The following is a 14,747-nucleotide window of genomic DNA, read 5'->3' as shown; positions in this document are numbered from 1 at the left end:
GGGTCAGTCTTGATGGGAGTGAGCTTTTCTTTGTTCATTTCCCATATGATTATTCTAGGCTACCAGAACAACACTGGTGCTGATATTCTGCCTTCGAACACCCAGAACATAATAAAAGACGGTTTCTAGAGGAAGAAGGCATGTGTATGCCCCTTGGTTTGCTCATAAAATTATCGTGCTAAGGATGTTTGTAATTCTGTGATCCCGAGTCACTCAGAAGTCAATGGAGATGATATAGTAGGGTATTCTCAGTCCAGAGCGCCCGGGGTTGGCAGACAGGCTCCAGGGCTAGGGTTGGGTGGCAGGGGGTCTGGTCCTAAGTGAACCGGAGCACCCTTGATCTTGTCTGTATTACATCTTGGGCTTTCACAGAAGATTTCATTTGAAGAGAGGATTTTATGGTTAAGAAGAGTTTGGAAGCCATAGGTGTGGGCCCATGTGCTCATTTTCCAGGCAATAACCTGATGCCCAAGGAAGAGCAGAGCCTTGCAGAGGCTACACAGTGAGTGTGAGACAGTCAGTGACAAACAGTCCCCTGCCACTGAGCCCACATCCTTCCCAGACAGCCTCCCCATGTGTTTTACTTCAAAAAAGATACTGATCCTGGGAGGCATACATCGTTTACTTATTCTCTTTATACTTTTCTCTATTTAAAAAAAAATAATCTCTTATTTTTGAGAGAGAGAGTGTGTGTGGGTGGGGAGGAGGCAGAGAGAGAGGGAGACACAGAATCCGAAGCAGGTTCCAGGCTCTGAGCTGTCAGCCCAGAGCCCGATGCGGGGCTTGAACCCACAAACCGTGAGATCGTGACCTGAGCCGAAGTCGGATGCTTAACTGACTGAGCCACCCGGGCGCCCCTACTTTTCTGTATTTTTAAAACTAATATTTCAAAAATTTGCCAAAACAAAACATATTTTCGTTGTTTTGGTCTGGGTCTCCCCATCTCTGCCCGTGACCTTGACTGACCTAACACCGTGGCCCCTCCTTATGGACTCTGACTCGGCCAGCACCCCGCATATTTGCGACACCAAGTCTTGCAGCACCAAACCAAGAAGAAATGGGGGTGCGGCAGTAGTGGGAGGAGGAGGCGGGGAGAACACCCAGTGGCCCCCTGGTTTCTATCCCACTTGACGTCGTGCCCGTAAACCCTGGCTCCGTTTTCCAGCCCTCTGGGCCTCTTCCCCAGAAGCAGCAACAGCGGCCTTCCCGTGCAGCAGAGGAGAACATCCCTGGCTGAGAGGAGAACTCATTGTCAGAGCATTTACGTAACTGCTTGCTCGAATTGCAGAGGCAATTTAAAAATAATTCCTGTCCATCTGGAATGGATTTAAGAGATGAAGGAAAAGTGAATGATATAAACCTATGGAATGTTTCAGAAAAATGCACTGGGGAGGGAAAGGTACAGGAGGGGCACGAAGCCATCCCTGTAAAAGGCGCCCTCGCGGGGCGCCTGCGAGGTCTGCTGCCTCAGGAGGAGCCCTGCAGGTCTGCTGTGTGAATTTGTGTAGGAGTAGCCGTAGTAACAGCTCGTACTTAGCGGGCGCTTAGTGTGGGTGGCACAACAGCCCTGGGAGGTAGGTATTACTGTTACCCCATCTTTCAGACGAAGAAACTGAGGCTCAGAGCGTGAGTAACTGGATGGAGGCCCATGGCTAGTCCGTGGCAGAGGCCGTCGTTGAGACTTACCCCTGCCCTCGCCCCTGGTCATCTCCCTCCTCCAGCTTGAGGAACCCTTGTTTTCCCGTGTGTGGGTTTAGGCTTGGGCTCTGGGTCCTGTTTGTCTGGTGAGGCTGGCGGAGAGGCAGCCCCTCCGAGCATCGGCTCAGCTCTGCCTCCTCGGCTGGCCTCAGCTGGCCCTGGGGCCAGACGCTGCGCCGGCCTGACCCACATCTCTGTAGGGCGAGGCGTGCGGCTGTACTACATCGGAGGGGAGGTCTTCGCCGAGTGCCTCAGTGACAGCGCCATCTTTGTCCAGTCTCCCAACTGTAACCAGCGCTACGGCTGGCACCCAGCCACCGTCTGCAAGATCCCGCCAGGTAAGAGCTCTCACCCCTACCCTGCCCCGATGGCCTCTCTAGCCCCGGTGCATGCCTGGGAGAGGTTTCTGCTTTCTTACCTTGTCTCCTCCTCGCTTTTTGCGTTGCCAGCCCGGAGGTGCCTCGCTGGGGTGTTCTCTGTGGCTTCCGATCTTGCTGTGCTCTCCTTGACCCTCCAAGGAGCAGACGCAGCATCTGAAGGATCTGCCTCTGATCTGTGGGTACCTGCTTGTTGCCTCGTGCGCACAGATGCTCGGGCATTATGCTTTCTTCTTTCATTGCACAAACTCACACAGCATGTGGGCACGGTGCCAGGTGCTTGGGGGAGATGGAGGGGTGCAGGAGGCCCTGATGCTGTCCCCACAGACCTTAAAAGACCAGCTGAGTATGTAAGACAAAGACACAAATGACTTTAATACAAGGAAGGGTGCTGAGTACCAAAGGAGCAGCTCAGATAAGGTGCTCCTGGATCCGGGGGGTCGGTGGGGGGGGGGGGGGGACTCATTTAAATTTTTTTTTTTTTAGTGTTTATTTTTGAGAGAGAGACAGAATGGGAGCAGGGGAGGGACAGAGAGAGAGGGAGACACAGAATCTGAAGCAGGCTCCAGGCTCCGTCAGCACAGTGCCAGGCACGGACCCACGGACTGTGAGATCATGACCTGAGCCTAAGTCAGACGCTCAACCGACTGACCCACCCAGGCGCCCCATGGCGGAAACTCATTTAACTGCTGAGATGGACTGGGGAGAGCTTCGTGGAGAAGGCATTCAGGCGTTGAAGGCTGAGTAGACAAAGGGGTGATGGGGACCGTGAGGGCATTCAGGCAGAGGGAACACAAGCCCAGAGGCAACGGAGAGTAAGGCACATTTGGATGGTACCCTGGCTGGAGGAGAGGCCACATAAGAGACAGGAAATGTTTAGAAAGTATGATGGGACCAGACCACAGAAGGCGGTCATGACAAAGTTTTACTTTTATTCTCTGGAACTCTTGAGGGTTTTCTGAGTGGGGCTGAAAACCCCGCTGACGGGGCGGCGGGGGGGTGTTGACTCCCACCTATGCTCCAAGAAAGGCGGCACCCCAGGGGATGGCTTGCGAGGGGCAACACCCGAGGAAGACCGACCCATCAGGGCTTCTTGAGTTAGGAAACCAAGGCTGAGCGTCCCGGCCCGAGGGCCCTGCTCACAGGCACGCAGTCCCTGGGCTTGCTGCTGGCAGAAGGCAGACTGTGACTGGCTAGTCCTGTGTATGGCACATGTGTGGCATATGTCTTCCTGTCCGCAGGGCAGCAGATGATAGAGGAGCGATGGTTTTGGGCAATGTCAGCTTAAGAATGCCAGGAGGTCTGGGGCACCAGAGGACTGGGTGGCTCAGTCAGTTAAGTGTCTGACTCTTGATTTTTGGCTCAGGCCGTGATCTCACAGTTTCATGGGTTTGAGCCCCATGCCAGGCTCCGTGCTGACAGGGCAGAGCCTGCTTCAGATCCTCTGTCTCCCTCTTTCTTTGCCCCTCCCCCCCCTTTGCTCAAAACAAACCTAAAAAAAAAAAGAATGCAGAAGGTCTGAAATAACAGTACTCTACATTTCCAGGGCATTGTGTGGTTGTGTTCCCAGAATACATTTATATCTTTGCTCTTAGTCCTTTCCAATCATTCTGGCTCCTTAGGAGACAAGTTCAGAGAGGTCAAGCCACCTGACCAAAGGCACAGTGGTTGAGCCAGGATGAGGCTAGAACTGTGCGACTCCCGAGCCTCGTGCTCCTCTGCTTCTTGGCTCAGCTGGGAGCCAAAACCCACTTTCTGCCCTGTGTCCCCACACATCTCCTTGGAGAAAAAAACGAGAACAGAAAGGTCCGTCGTGTTCTTGGCATTGTGGTCATTCCTTTCCCCAACCCTCCTCCCATCTTTTTGGTGAGGGCTGAGTTGGCTGTGGTGGGGTTTGTTGGCTCATGGAAGATCAGAGCCTGGAGGACCTCCGTGGCCAGCCTCTCAGAGACACGGGCTTACGACACGAAAGTGACCAGCCCAGAGTCATACAGCAAAATTAGGTGCCCAGTGTTGCCCTGCTAGTAAATGTCACCTTAGCTCACCTTTTGGGCTTTTCTAGCATGTTGCTGTTGTCTTTATTTTTCTGACACATTCCAGGCACTCAGGTGGTAGGGCCTCCGGAGATTTATTATAAACTTCATTTGTGCCTGTCTCTGGTTTTACTGCCTGGAGGGTTAGACACACATCCTCACTTTGCTGCAGATGTCACTCTGAGCCAGCCATGTGCCCAAAGGCCAAAATGCGGCCCGGATCTCTTGTTCCTTCCTGGCCCCAGGGGGACTCACGAGGGAAGCCTGGGTGGAACCTGGGCCCCTCTGTTGGCGGCCTTTCATCTGGCCTACACTCCTGTCACGGCCTCCCCTTCCCCGGGTGCTCAGCCGTGCCCCACGCAGCCATGGATATTCTGGCTTGGGTCCCTTGTGTCTCTGGTCCCTGGCTTCCTGCCTTGGCCCTTTTGCCCAGGGCGAGGCCCACCTCTCTAGGCCATCTCTCTTGTTCTTGGTGGCCCGCTTTACGGTCTTCCTCCGTGTTCCGTGGCTCTCGGAGCTGGAGCCTACAGGCCAGGGTTTCACCCACCTCCACGGGTCAGCTGCACCTCCCCACTGAGGTGGGGATGGCTTCAAGGCCAAGGACCAAGTCGGCCTATCCCTAGCACGGTGTGGAGTGTGCGGCTGGCGCGTGGAATGGCCGCCCTGTCACACTTCGGCCGTGTGAGTTCCACCGTCTGGATGACCCGGGGGGTGGCTTTAGCCAGGCGTGGGGGCACGGGACATGGCTGTGCTCCGTCCCCACGAGCACTGTTTTCCCTCTCTCGGCAGGATGCAACCTGAAGATCTTCAACAACCAGGAGTTTGCCGCCCTCCTGGCTCAGTCTGTCAACCAGGGCTTCGAGGCAGTCTACCAGCTGACCCGGATGTGCACCATCCGCATGAGCTTCGTCAAAGGCTGGGGAGCAGAGTACAGGTCAGGTCGGGGGCACGCGCCACGGGGGGCCCGACTGCGGGAGACTCAGACGGCAGAGCTAGGCCAGCCCTCGCCCCAGAGACCAGAGACCAAGGATGAGGAGGAGCTGGGCACTGTTCGCCCGGTGCTGCGACCACACGTTCCGTTTCCTCCTCACCACAACCCTGGGCGGGGACGCTGGCATCACCCCCGGCGCACGGATGAGGGAACGAAGGCCTAGGCAGGGAAAGTGACTTGCCTGAGGTCACATTGTTAGTGGAAAGGCGGAGCCCAGAGCAGGGCCTCGTGGCTTCTTCCTCATTGTGTGTTTGGGGCAGACGGTTTTAGGACCACCCTTTCCAGGGAGTTAAGTCGTCCTCCCCTCCTTCCCTCCTCTGGGGCTCCGTCTTTGACTCGAGGGACCCTGAGGATCTAGGGTATTAAAATTTGAGAAGCAGCTAGAAGAGATGTGGGAAGTCAGAAAGGAACATAGTTTACTTGTTCAGAAAAGAAATGATTTTTTTTTTCTTTCAGAATTTCAGATATTGCTTTAAACATGGCACCGGTCAGTTCTACCTGATCTGCTCTATTGACTCTGTCACGCCATCCTGGCTTGGGTTTAGAGAATCCTGTCCCTTTTTTTGCTCCACCTAGACGGGAGGTGTGTGCCAGGGCTGTGTGCCCCTCCTGCCCTGCGCCGCCCCTGCCCAGCCCCCGGCTTCCCCGGCAGACGCAGAGGTGCCCACACGTCAGCTGGGGCCAGTGCCTTGCAAGTGACTCCCCCCTTCTCTTCATTTTTCCAGATGTTTGGAATCCATTTTGTTTTGTAGTCATTGTGCACCCCGGCCAAACCCATTTCAATATTGGCTCTGTGCCACCGTTTATAATGAAATCCAGATGAGCATGACTTATGGAAAGTCAGATCCTCGTTAGAGGATGGCGGTCCGTAAAATCTTCTCCCATTTACCGTATTTTAGCTGCTGTTGCCTGTGTCTGCCCCATAGTGCCAGGGAGCACAGCACCTTGGCCCGTGGGGTCTCTGTGAAACCCAGGATGAGTGACCCATTGAGCAACCCAAGTGGTCGGGCCTCTCAGCAGAACTTACGGCCCAGTTATGACAGCCTAAGGGAACTAGCCAAGGCCCGAAGACCCAGCCCGAAGAGAGATTTAGCCCACCTTTTAGCCCTGGCTGAAACCATTTACGGAACAAGGATGAAGGGTTATAAAAGGAGTATTTTTTTAGCGGGGGAGGGAGATACTTAGATGGCTGCCAGTGGGAGAGAGCCCACGGGAGGTGCTTTCACTCCCTCCTCCACCCACACGTGCGTCCAGAGGACCACGCTCAGGCACCGTAGGTCAGAGAGGCACCTCAGCATCCACAGGCCCATCTCTCCACCTCTACTCGGGTGAAGCATCGGCCAGGCAAGGAGGGTGGTGGCCTTAGGCTAGCAGCCATCTGCCTAGCGCGGCACTATGGCTCCCCCGCCCCGAGTGCGGGGAAGAGGCCCCTTGGTGGCGGAGGAAGCCGTTCCCGGGGGACACTGTGTCACCAGGCGAGACGTACTGCCAGCACACCCGGTCCTGTACGGCGCTCCGCGTCACTGCCACCTGGCAGCCCTGAGGAGCAGCCTAACAGGCGGGTGCGGCCCCTTCCCAGAACGGTCTTGCCCTCCTCCTGCCTCTCGGGCCAAAGAGTAAGGTTTCATCCATCCTGTAAGATGACCAAAAGCGGGGAGGGCCCAGGGCCCAGGCCTCTCACCTCCAGCTGGCACCCGCACCTCCGGCCTCAGCAAGATAGCCTTTGCTCACTGGAGGCCCTTGGGAGCTCGCCTGAGGGCTGCGTCATCAACCAGCCTGAATTTAGACAAAGTGCTTTGGGGAAACGAAACGTGTGGTGTGCCTTGGTTTTTTCCAGTAATTGTTCCATGGCTCGCTCTGCTCGTAAGATTTTCCAAAATAAGTCCATAGATGGGAATTATATCAGCACATTGGGAACTGATGGCCTGTGGACTCTGTCGGCGCCTTGCGAAAAACACCCCTCGATCAGACAGACACGCGTCATCATGGCCTGCTGGGGCCCAGGGGTGCCCGTTCAGGACAGATGGGACCGAGGGAGACCTTTGCTCAGGCTGGAAGTTCTTCACCGGGCGGCCGGGGGGCTGACACAGGCAGAGGTGGGCAAGTGCGATACCCTAAAATTTGCCTTACACGTTTAACTCTTGAAGGGCTACCTCCTTTCCCAGCAAGAGAACCTGATTGACTCAAGGCTCTTCCTGGCTGAAGGAGTATGGCTTGGCCGTCTCCAATAAGTTAGTGGGATCTCCTCTAGGGCAGGGTCTAGCAAGGTGCCTTGGATATGTCTCTGGCTTTGGGAGGAAGACTCTCATGAAAGCAGGCAGAGGTGTTTTGACTTGTATGTGTGTCTTTGCGGACAATTTTGACATCTCCCACCCCACCCCTTTCTCTGTCTTGCAGGAGACAGACAGTGACCAGCACCCCCTGCTGGATTGAGCTGCACCTGAATGGGCCGTTGCAGTGGCTTGACAAGGTCCTCACCCAGATGGGCTCCCCAAGCATCCGCTGTTCCAGTGTGTCTTAGAGACATTGGGTGTGAAGGGGGAGGGTGGGAAGGGACGGGCTTGGGGGAAGAAGGCCGTGTAGGACGTGGAGAAAATTGGAACTCAACTCACTATTGTCAATGAAGAAGTTTTTCTCCCTCAATCAAGGCGGCACCAGCCTGTTTTCCAAAACACAAAAGCAAACCCAGAGATGGATCTTAGGAACAGCTGTGTCTGCTGAACACATTTGCCCTTTGGCCCCAGTTTGGAGGGCAAGAAATGGCTTCTGCTCTGGTGGCTTGAGCAAACAGGTAGTATTTCACCACCTGCCCCCTCCTCCCAGCCTCCTTCTGTTTCAATGACCGCAATCTAGGATGTCACTGTCCAACGGGAAATGGCCCTCGTTTCCGGACTGGAGTGTGAAACTCACCTTGGGTGTTCTAGGTAGAGTAGAGCCTGCAGGGCCATGAGCAAACCTCATGCCTGGCCCTCTGGCACTTTTAACAAAGGCTTCAACTGAGCCTTCCTGAGCTCCAGCACTCCGGCAGACCCCGCACCCCGGGAGCTCGACTGACTTGTGGCGGGGAGGCGGCTCGTCTGTCTCCTCTCCTCTCCGAGCGGACGGATACGTGTGAGCCGGTGTGTTCAGAGCATGCACACAGGCACAGTGGGGAAAGCTGGTGAGACACCTCCTCTCTCAAATTTGTCCTTTCTCACTTTGAACGGGTGGGAGATCTGCCGGGGCTTCTGCAATGTATAGAACATCTTCTCGCGTTGATCTCAGAGATGTGAATTACACAAAGTGCTCACACAAAGCAGGAGGCAGCGGTCCCATCGCAGTGTTTGAGCGTGGGTCTCCAGTCATCTGTAAGAGCTCGCTTGCTATCCTTCTGCATCCGGCTATCTCGGTTTACGTAGTCAGTTGCGCTAATTAAATGAGCTTTATCGTATGCTCGTTTAAATGTTTATTTTATATTAAAAAAAAAATCCTGGTTGGCACACTGACTGGGAAACCAGCGTGGGGCCCAGCAACCTCTCTCTCAAGGTGAAGCTGTTCCAGGTTTTGTTGAGAAGACACCTGCCAGCAGCACTTTTGGAAACTGAAATTAACAAAAGCAAATTCACCAGAAGTGAAAAATCTCAGGCCAATACAGGCAAATGAAAAGGGCTATTAAAATTGGTTGTTTTTTTTTTTTGTTTTGTTTTGTTTGTTTTACACCTTTGAAAACTGCAGGCTTGGTGCACAGAGGTCTGCCATCCTCCCCCTGGGATGTAAGATTATCTAGCTCACAGTAGAGGATCATCAGTGACGACTATAGCAGCTATATTGTATAATAAGTACTGTTCCCAGTGGCAATTAGTGAGAAAATGGTTATAAATTATTGCAACTGGAAAAAAAAAAAAAGCTCTCCTTTTTACTGGCCTTTTGCAGAATCCAGCAGACAGAATTGCCACTTGCAATTGGTACTTTATTCCTTGTTGCTGTTTTTGTATGAAATGACTTATCCCATATTTTTGCATGGATTTCTACCAGGAAAAGTGAAGGGATTTCCTATGGAAGTCCTGTCTTCTTCCAGGTGAAGGGGAGAAAGTGTATACTTCTGGCAGGTAAAAACCTCAAATGTGATGACATTTCTGATGCCTTACGGAGATGTTGGGGGCTTCCTGGTGCCTCCCCGGCAGGATCCTAATGCCTCTGCAGCTCTAGCCTTATGGTTTCCAGGTAGGAGAGCTGCTGTCCAAGCTCCCTGAGGACACAGGAAGAGATGGGAGGAGCACCTTGCCAGACCTACGCTTGGCTTTTCCCGGGGCTTGTTGACACAGAACCCAGAGACCACACAAAACCCCTGTTGACCTGAGAGGGTCAAATACTGCAGGTCGGAAGTTTGCCTGCTGTGCAATGATCTGTGGACTGCTTCCAGGAAGCTCTGAACCTCCTGGATGTGCATTCACGCTCCGGGTCAGGTCTGAGACTCGTGGTGTGGAATATCCCATTTTGGCCTCTGCTGGTGCAATCGTGCCCTTCCTAAGAGCCAGGGCGGCGGTTCCCGAGGGCCTGAGTTCTCCACCTGCTCCATGATCCTCTGAGGACTTCCTATGGCACACAGCTGTCCTCCAGTTACTCGGGAACTAGCTTCAGGTACAGCACAACCTCGGCGACCCAGTGGCTATGCATGGATGGGGTCTTACAACCCATGATGTTCAGAGCTGAAGGCTACTTTTAGGAGGCATGAAGTTTTAGTTTTGTGTTTCTCCAAAAGCTCACTCGGCCCCTCTTCTTTATCGACTGCTCCTTGGAGGAGGATGTGAGAGGAAAATGTAGGTAAGTCCCCCTCTGGACGAAATTCAGTCCTACCCAGAGGTGAAGACCCTTCCCGTCACAGAGGCTGCCTAGGTGCTTTGGGCTTGTGTAATATTAGCGTCCTTCCTTTAAGTCACAAAGCTTGTTTTCTGAATTTGAAAAACTCGTCTGAATGGCATTTACATGTTAAAATCTTTTTAAAGGACAGTTGAAGGGGGGCAAGAGAAAACAGGGCAGTCTAGTGGGGGTGGAGGGCAGGTTTAAGCGTAGGTGTCTGGGCTCCCCTCCAAGTTGTCTTCACCTTGTGGCTCGTGCTGCCGCTGACCCGAGCCACCAGCACTGGGGTGGAGATCCTCGGCTGCACCCCAGACCCCCCGAGCCAACGTCTGTTCTCTTCCCTTTCCTCCCCCACCCCCCTTCCTAACTTTATTTAGTAACTTTGGTCCTTCCAGCACAAGCAAACGTAGGTAGCTGCCCCAGCAGGTTCGGGTTACAGGCCTGTGCTGGAACATCATCTCAGTTGGCCACTTTCCTGGCAGGCTGTAGACGATCTGACATTTTGAGACGAGCCTAGAGTCAGGAGCGGGGACTTTGACTCTTAGGAAGCACACACGAGGGCAAGGCTGCTGGCAGACTTTCCCGTCATCCTGATGTTGTCTTTCTTGTTTTTTTTTTTTTTTGACCGTGGTGATAATTTTTTTTTAAATCATTAACGTATTGGAATGAGCTGTAGCACGTTACCTTGTGCTTAGTTTTTTTTTCTCCATCTTCCTTTGGCTTCCTAGTGCTTGGACATATTCCAGGGCTAAGTGCTTTTACTCAGAGCGCAGGAAAAGGCTTTCTTTAGGTAGTATGTGCATGCATGTATGTAGTCTGGGCAGAAGGCAGATAGGGTTTCATCCTTAGCCCCAAGCTGCCCTTTCTGAAGCTCCGGGAAGGTCTCCGTAGGGCCAGGTCTCGCCTCAGGCCGCTCTCTGAAGTCCTTAAAAGGAGAGGGAGGAAAAGGAATCAGGGGACTATTTCCAAAGGGGTTACTGGTACCAAGAGCGGGCATGAGTTGAGTTCTGGACTCTGTGGGATTTTAAGTGGCAGAGTGGGGAGTTTTCCCCCAAATCTGTGTCTGTCCTCGCTTTACTAGAAGAAAGCCTCAACACAGCTGCGGCGTACCATTTTTCTTTTTGTGTCATGAATGTTCCCTTCTAGATCATCCTTTTGAGGAATATCGGCTACTTCTCAAGAGGGTGGGAAAGCAAAAAAAAAAAGACACAAGAGGATATGGTTCCCACATGACAAGGAGGCATCCCTGGTGGAGGGGTGGCAGTCAGTGGGGAAAGGACTTTTCAGAAACACAGCTCTCACGTAAACTCGCCTATTGTGTGAACTGGATTGAGCAATGCTCTCAGTGATTCTGTAACTTTTTGTTATGCTGAAGTATAATGTACACTCTGGCATTCTGGTGTTTTTATATTTATGTAACAACTTCTGAAAACCATTCAAGACCGAGAACTATTTAATTTTTTGAAGCAAGTTGGAAAGGTCTCTCCTCCCAAGGACTGACTGTGGCTGGGAAGAGTCGGGGGCCCAGCAGCTCAGCCTCCAGAACCGACCGTTGACCCCCCCCCCCCCCCCCCCGGCAGGCCACAGGCGAGGCAGCGATCCCGATCCCTGGGTCCCCTCCAGGCCCTTTGGGGTGGTGAGAACTTGACGCAGAGGGTTAGAGCCAGAGCCCCCTCCCTGCTGCTGTGTCGAGGCGGTCCCAGACTCTGGTGGGGTGTATCAGGGTCGGGGGACAGAGCGGGGAGGCTGTGATTACCTTCACTTCTCAGCCAGCCTGACCTTTTAATACCTTTGTAAAAAGCATGTATGTATTTATAGTGTTTTAGATTTTTCTAACTTTTGTATCTTAAGAGCAGAGCACCTGTTTAAGCATTGTACCCCTCTTGTTAAAGATCTGTGTCCTCTCTTTCCCCTGTAAGTACCCTTCTAATAAACTTTTCATCGAAAAGCTCCCATGCCTGGAGCTCTGTCTCATTCTTGCAGGGTGGGGAAAAGATTTGAAAGCGAGCCCTCCAACGTCAACAATGGCTCCAGCCCCCCTTCTTTCTGCCCAAGCCTCTCGTGCTCCCTGGTGGCCCTCCTCCACTCACCGAGGGTGACGTACATGCAGGGCCAGCAGGAGCCCCTGGGTTGGCCCAGCCGGGGCCTCTCCCTCGCTTCCCACACCTAAGCAACACACAGTCCGATCGCTGCGTTGGTACCTGGCACTCATTTCCTCTGTACTCAGAAGGCCTAGATGCCACCAGATGAATCCTCCCCCAGGCATGGAAGTAGTTTTAGGTTCATAAAGGTTTTCACCCCTTCCAGCTCTGAGGACTCGGTCAGCGCCTGCGCAAATACATTTTAAATTAAAAACTCCCAAGGACGGAAAGACTTGGTTGACTCTTAACACGGGCCCCGAATGACGTGGATTAAGAAATAGGGTTGGGGCGCCTGGGTGGCGCAGTCGGTTAAGCGTCCGACTTCAGCCAGGTCACGATCTCACGGTCCGTGAGTTCGAGCCCCATGTCGGGCTCTGGGCTGATGGCTCAGAGCCTGGAGCCTGTTTCCGATTCTGTGTCTCCCTCTCTCTCTGCCCCTCCCCTGTTCATGCTCTGTCTCTCTCTGTCCCAAAAATAAATAAAAACGTTGAAGAAGAAAAAAGAAATAAAAAAAAAAAAGGGTTAAAATGAACAGTTTGGGCGGGGAGGCGATGGCATGGGGCTCGAGTAATCCTTTAGCCGGGCCGCTTCTACAGCATCTTCTAAGGAACTCCCCAAACACCTCCCCTACCAGGAGACAGGCCAGTTTCACAGGTGCGGCCCCTCCGGGCCTACGGATTTGGCCCCCCCACCCATGAACCGCATCAATTCCTACCTTCAGAATTCCTAGTTCTGCCCTCCTGCCCCTGTCTTCCCCGTGGTTTTAGCCTCTCTTTCTCAGCAGATGACTCCAATCCCACCTCTAGCCCAAACTGTTCCTTCAGACCCACAACTTTAAATTCCAGCTGCCTAGCAAGTGGGCTCCGAACAACGGCCCCAACCCAAATCCTCTTCCGGCGCCCTCCGCACACCCCCAGTTTTTAGCAGCAGCCTCTCCCGGGTCCCTCTCCCCCATCCTCCCGAGTCCTGAACGGCTTGATGCAGCTCTCCCTTGTGCTCTCCACCCCCTGCTGACCAAGCCTCCCTTTTGTAAAGGCCCTACTGCCCGGACGTCCTGGCTCTCCTCGGCCCTCACACCGTGTCCTCTTTTTCTTGGGCCTGCGCCTACTTCTTCCGGGTTGGTGTTCCCAGACCACTGGATGCACTCTCGACATTCCTTCCTGAGTGACCTCATCTCCCCACATGATTGCAAGCCACATTAACGCTAATGACTCCCAAATCAGTATTTCTAGCCCAGACGTCAATCCCAGGCTTCGGACTTGCGTCCAACGGCCTGCTGGCTACCGGTGCTCGGGGGTGCCGCAAGTACCTCACACTCGCAACTGGAAACATGGAATTATCGCCGCCCTCATTACACGGCCTCCCTCCCCTCTGGCCTCCAGCCCCAGAAGTCACCAACACCCCGCACGCCCTAGCAGCCCTGTTTGGCCGTGCCCAGTACGTGAGGTCCTTAGCACCCGGACAACCGCACTAGCTTCCCAATGGCTCCTGGCCTCTTGCCTGCTTTCCCGGAAACGCATCTTCCACGCGCGGCCCTGTGACCCACGTGACTTGAGCCCTCCAGTCCACCGCGTAAACTCCAAAGCCTTTATTATGGGCCACCGGACTCTTGTCACTCGACCCCTATCTAGCTGTCACAGCTCGCTGGTACAGCCGGCAGCCCAGGGACAAACAGGTGGTATTCCTTACACAGCACACTCCTCTCCATGATGACAAGCCCTCTTCCCAAGTCTGCGCTCCCTGCCCCTTTGCCTAACACACCAGCAGGTCACCTAGAGAACCTTCACAAATGCTGAGACTCAGGTCAGACACCTCCTCCAGGAAGCCACTCGCAAATCTATTGCCAGGCTTCCCAACTGAGTGGTAATTGTGTTTGTCTTCCCCTCGAGGCTCTGAGTTCCTTGAGGGCAGCATTTACATCTTATTCTTGTATCCCTGGCTTCTTTGGGCCACCAAAGAATAAATCAATTAGTGCCCACAGCTAGCAGATTCTACCTTGGCAATCCTTTCCATCTACTTCCACCGTGCCCTAAGTCCTTACATATGGTTGAAGGAATGCCACCAAAATGCAGTTCCTAATTGCCTTTTCTCATAGCTCCTCTAACATCCTCCTGACCTGTGCCCCCCTCGCCCAGAGATGGAGGGTAGACGGCAGAATTACCACCCTTCTATTTCTCCATCCACGGCAAAAACCACTAAACACCATGCCGGGTCCGCTCTCGGCCTCGGAATCCTTCGCAACACAGCCCTCCAGGCAGGTAGCGCGACTCGATTCGTTTTGGCTAAGACTGCTGCCATTTCCCAGGAATGCAGTTGTGGTTACCTGTCTCTTCCGTGCTAAACCCCTTGGGCTCCTTGATTGCCTCCCAAGTAGGCACTGGTCCCACCAAGTAGTATTTCAAGGTCTTCTCCAAATTCACTCCATCCTTGTGTGCCCCGTTCCTGTCACTGGACCGGGTGGGTTTTCCCGACGTAACCCCTTGCTTTCTCTCCCCGTCCCTCTGGTTCATGCTGCAACTCCCGCTAAGAATCTGCCGCCTCCCCTCACGCTTTGGCTCCAGTTCCACCCTAGCCCCTAGCTCCGTCTGAGCACCACTTCCTCCAGTCCGTGGGTCTCCCAAGTGTGGGCCTGGCCGGCAGCATCAGTACCGCACGGGACAGTCGAAAC

General features: G+C 53.7%; 1 protein-coding gene and 1 long non-coding RNA gene across 3 annotated transcripts in view; both read left to right on the top strand.

The window, feature by feature from the left end:
* SMAD3 (SMAD family member 3) overlaps positions 1 to 7,661 on the top strand; it is a 115,630-nt gene extending 107,969 nt beyond the window's left edge. For both annotated transcript variants that reach the window (XM_047074905.1, XM_047074906.1), the window contains exons 7-9: positions 1,899 to 2,036; positions 4,898 to 5,042; positions 7,497 to 7,661. In XM_047074905.1, the coding sequence (XP_046930861.1) occupies positions 1,899 to 2,036; positions 4,898 to 5,042; positions 7,497 to 7,620 (407 nt within the window). In that variant the 3' untranslated portion in view covers positions 7,621 to 7,661. The remainder of the gene's footprint in view (positions 1 to 1,898; positions 2,037 to 4,897; positions 5,043 to 7,496) is intronic.
* Positions 7,662 to 7,677: 16 nt separating this feature from the next.
* Positions 7,678 to 11,891, top strand: LOC124508466 (uncharacterized). The gene is made up of 2 exons (XR_006961261.1): positions 7,678 to 9,187; positions 9,303 to 11,891. It is a non-coding gene; the product is annotated as an uncharacterized LOC124508466 (long non-coding RNA).
* The last annotated feature ends 2,856 nt before the right edge of the window (positions 11,892 to 14,747 follow it).

The sequence above is a fragment of the Lynx rufus genome, unplaced genomic scaffold (genome assembly GCF_022079265.1).
Source record: "Lynx rufus isolate CCGP_SWC_20201006 ecotype Redwood Valley unplaced genomic scaffold, mLynRuf1.p SCAF_13, whole genome shotgun sequence".
In the NCBI taxonomy this organism is placed as follows: Eukaryota; Metazoa; Chordata; class Mammalia; order Carnivora; family Felidae; genus Lynx; species Lynx rufus.
The sequence above is the reverse complement of the archived record's forward strand: the minus strand, read 5'-3'. Positions and strand labels throughout refer to the sequence as shown.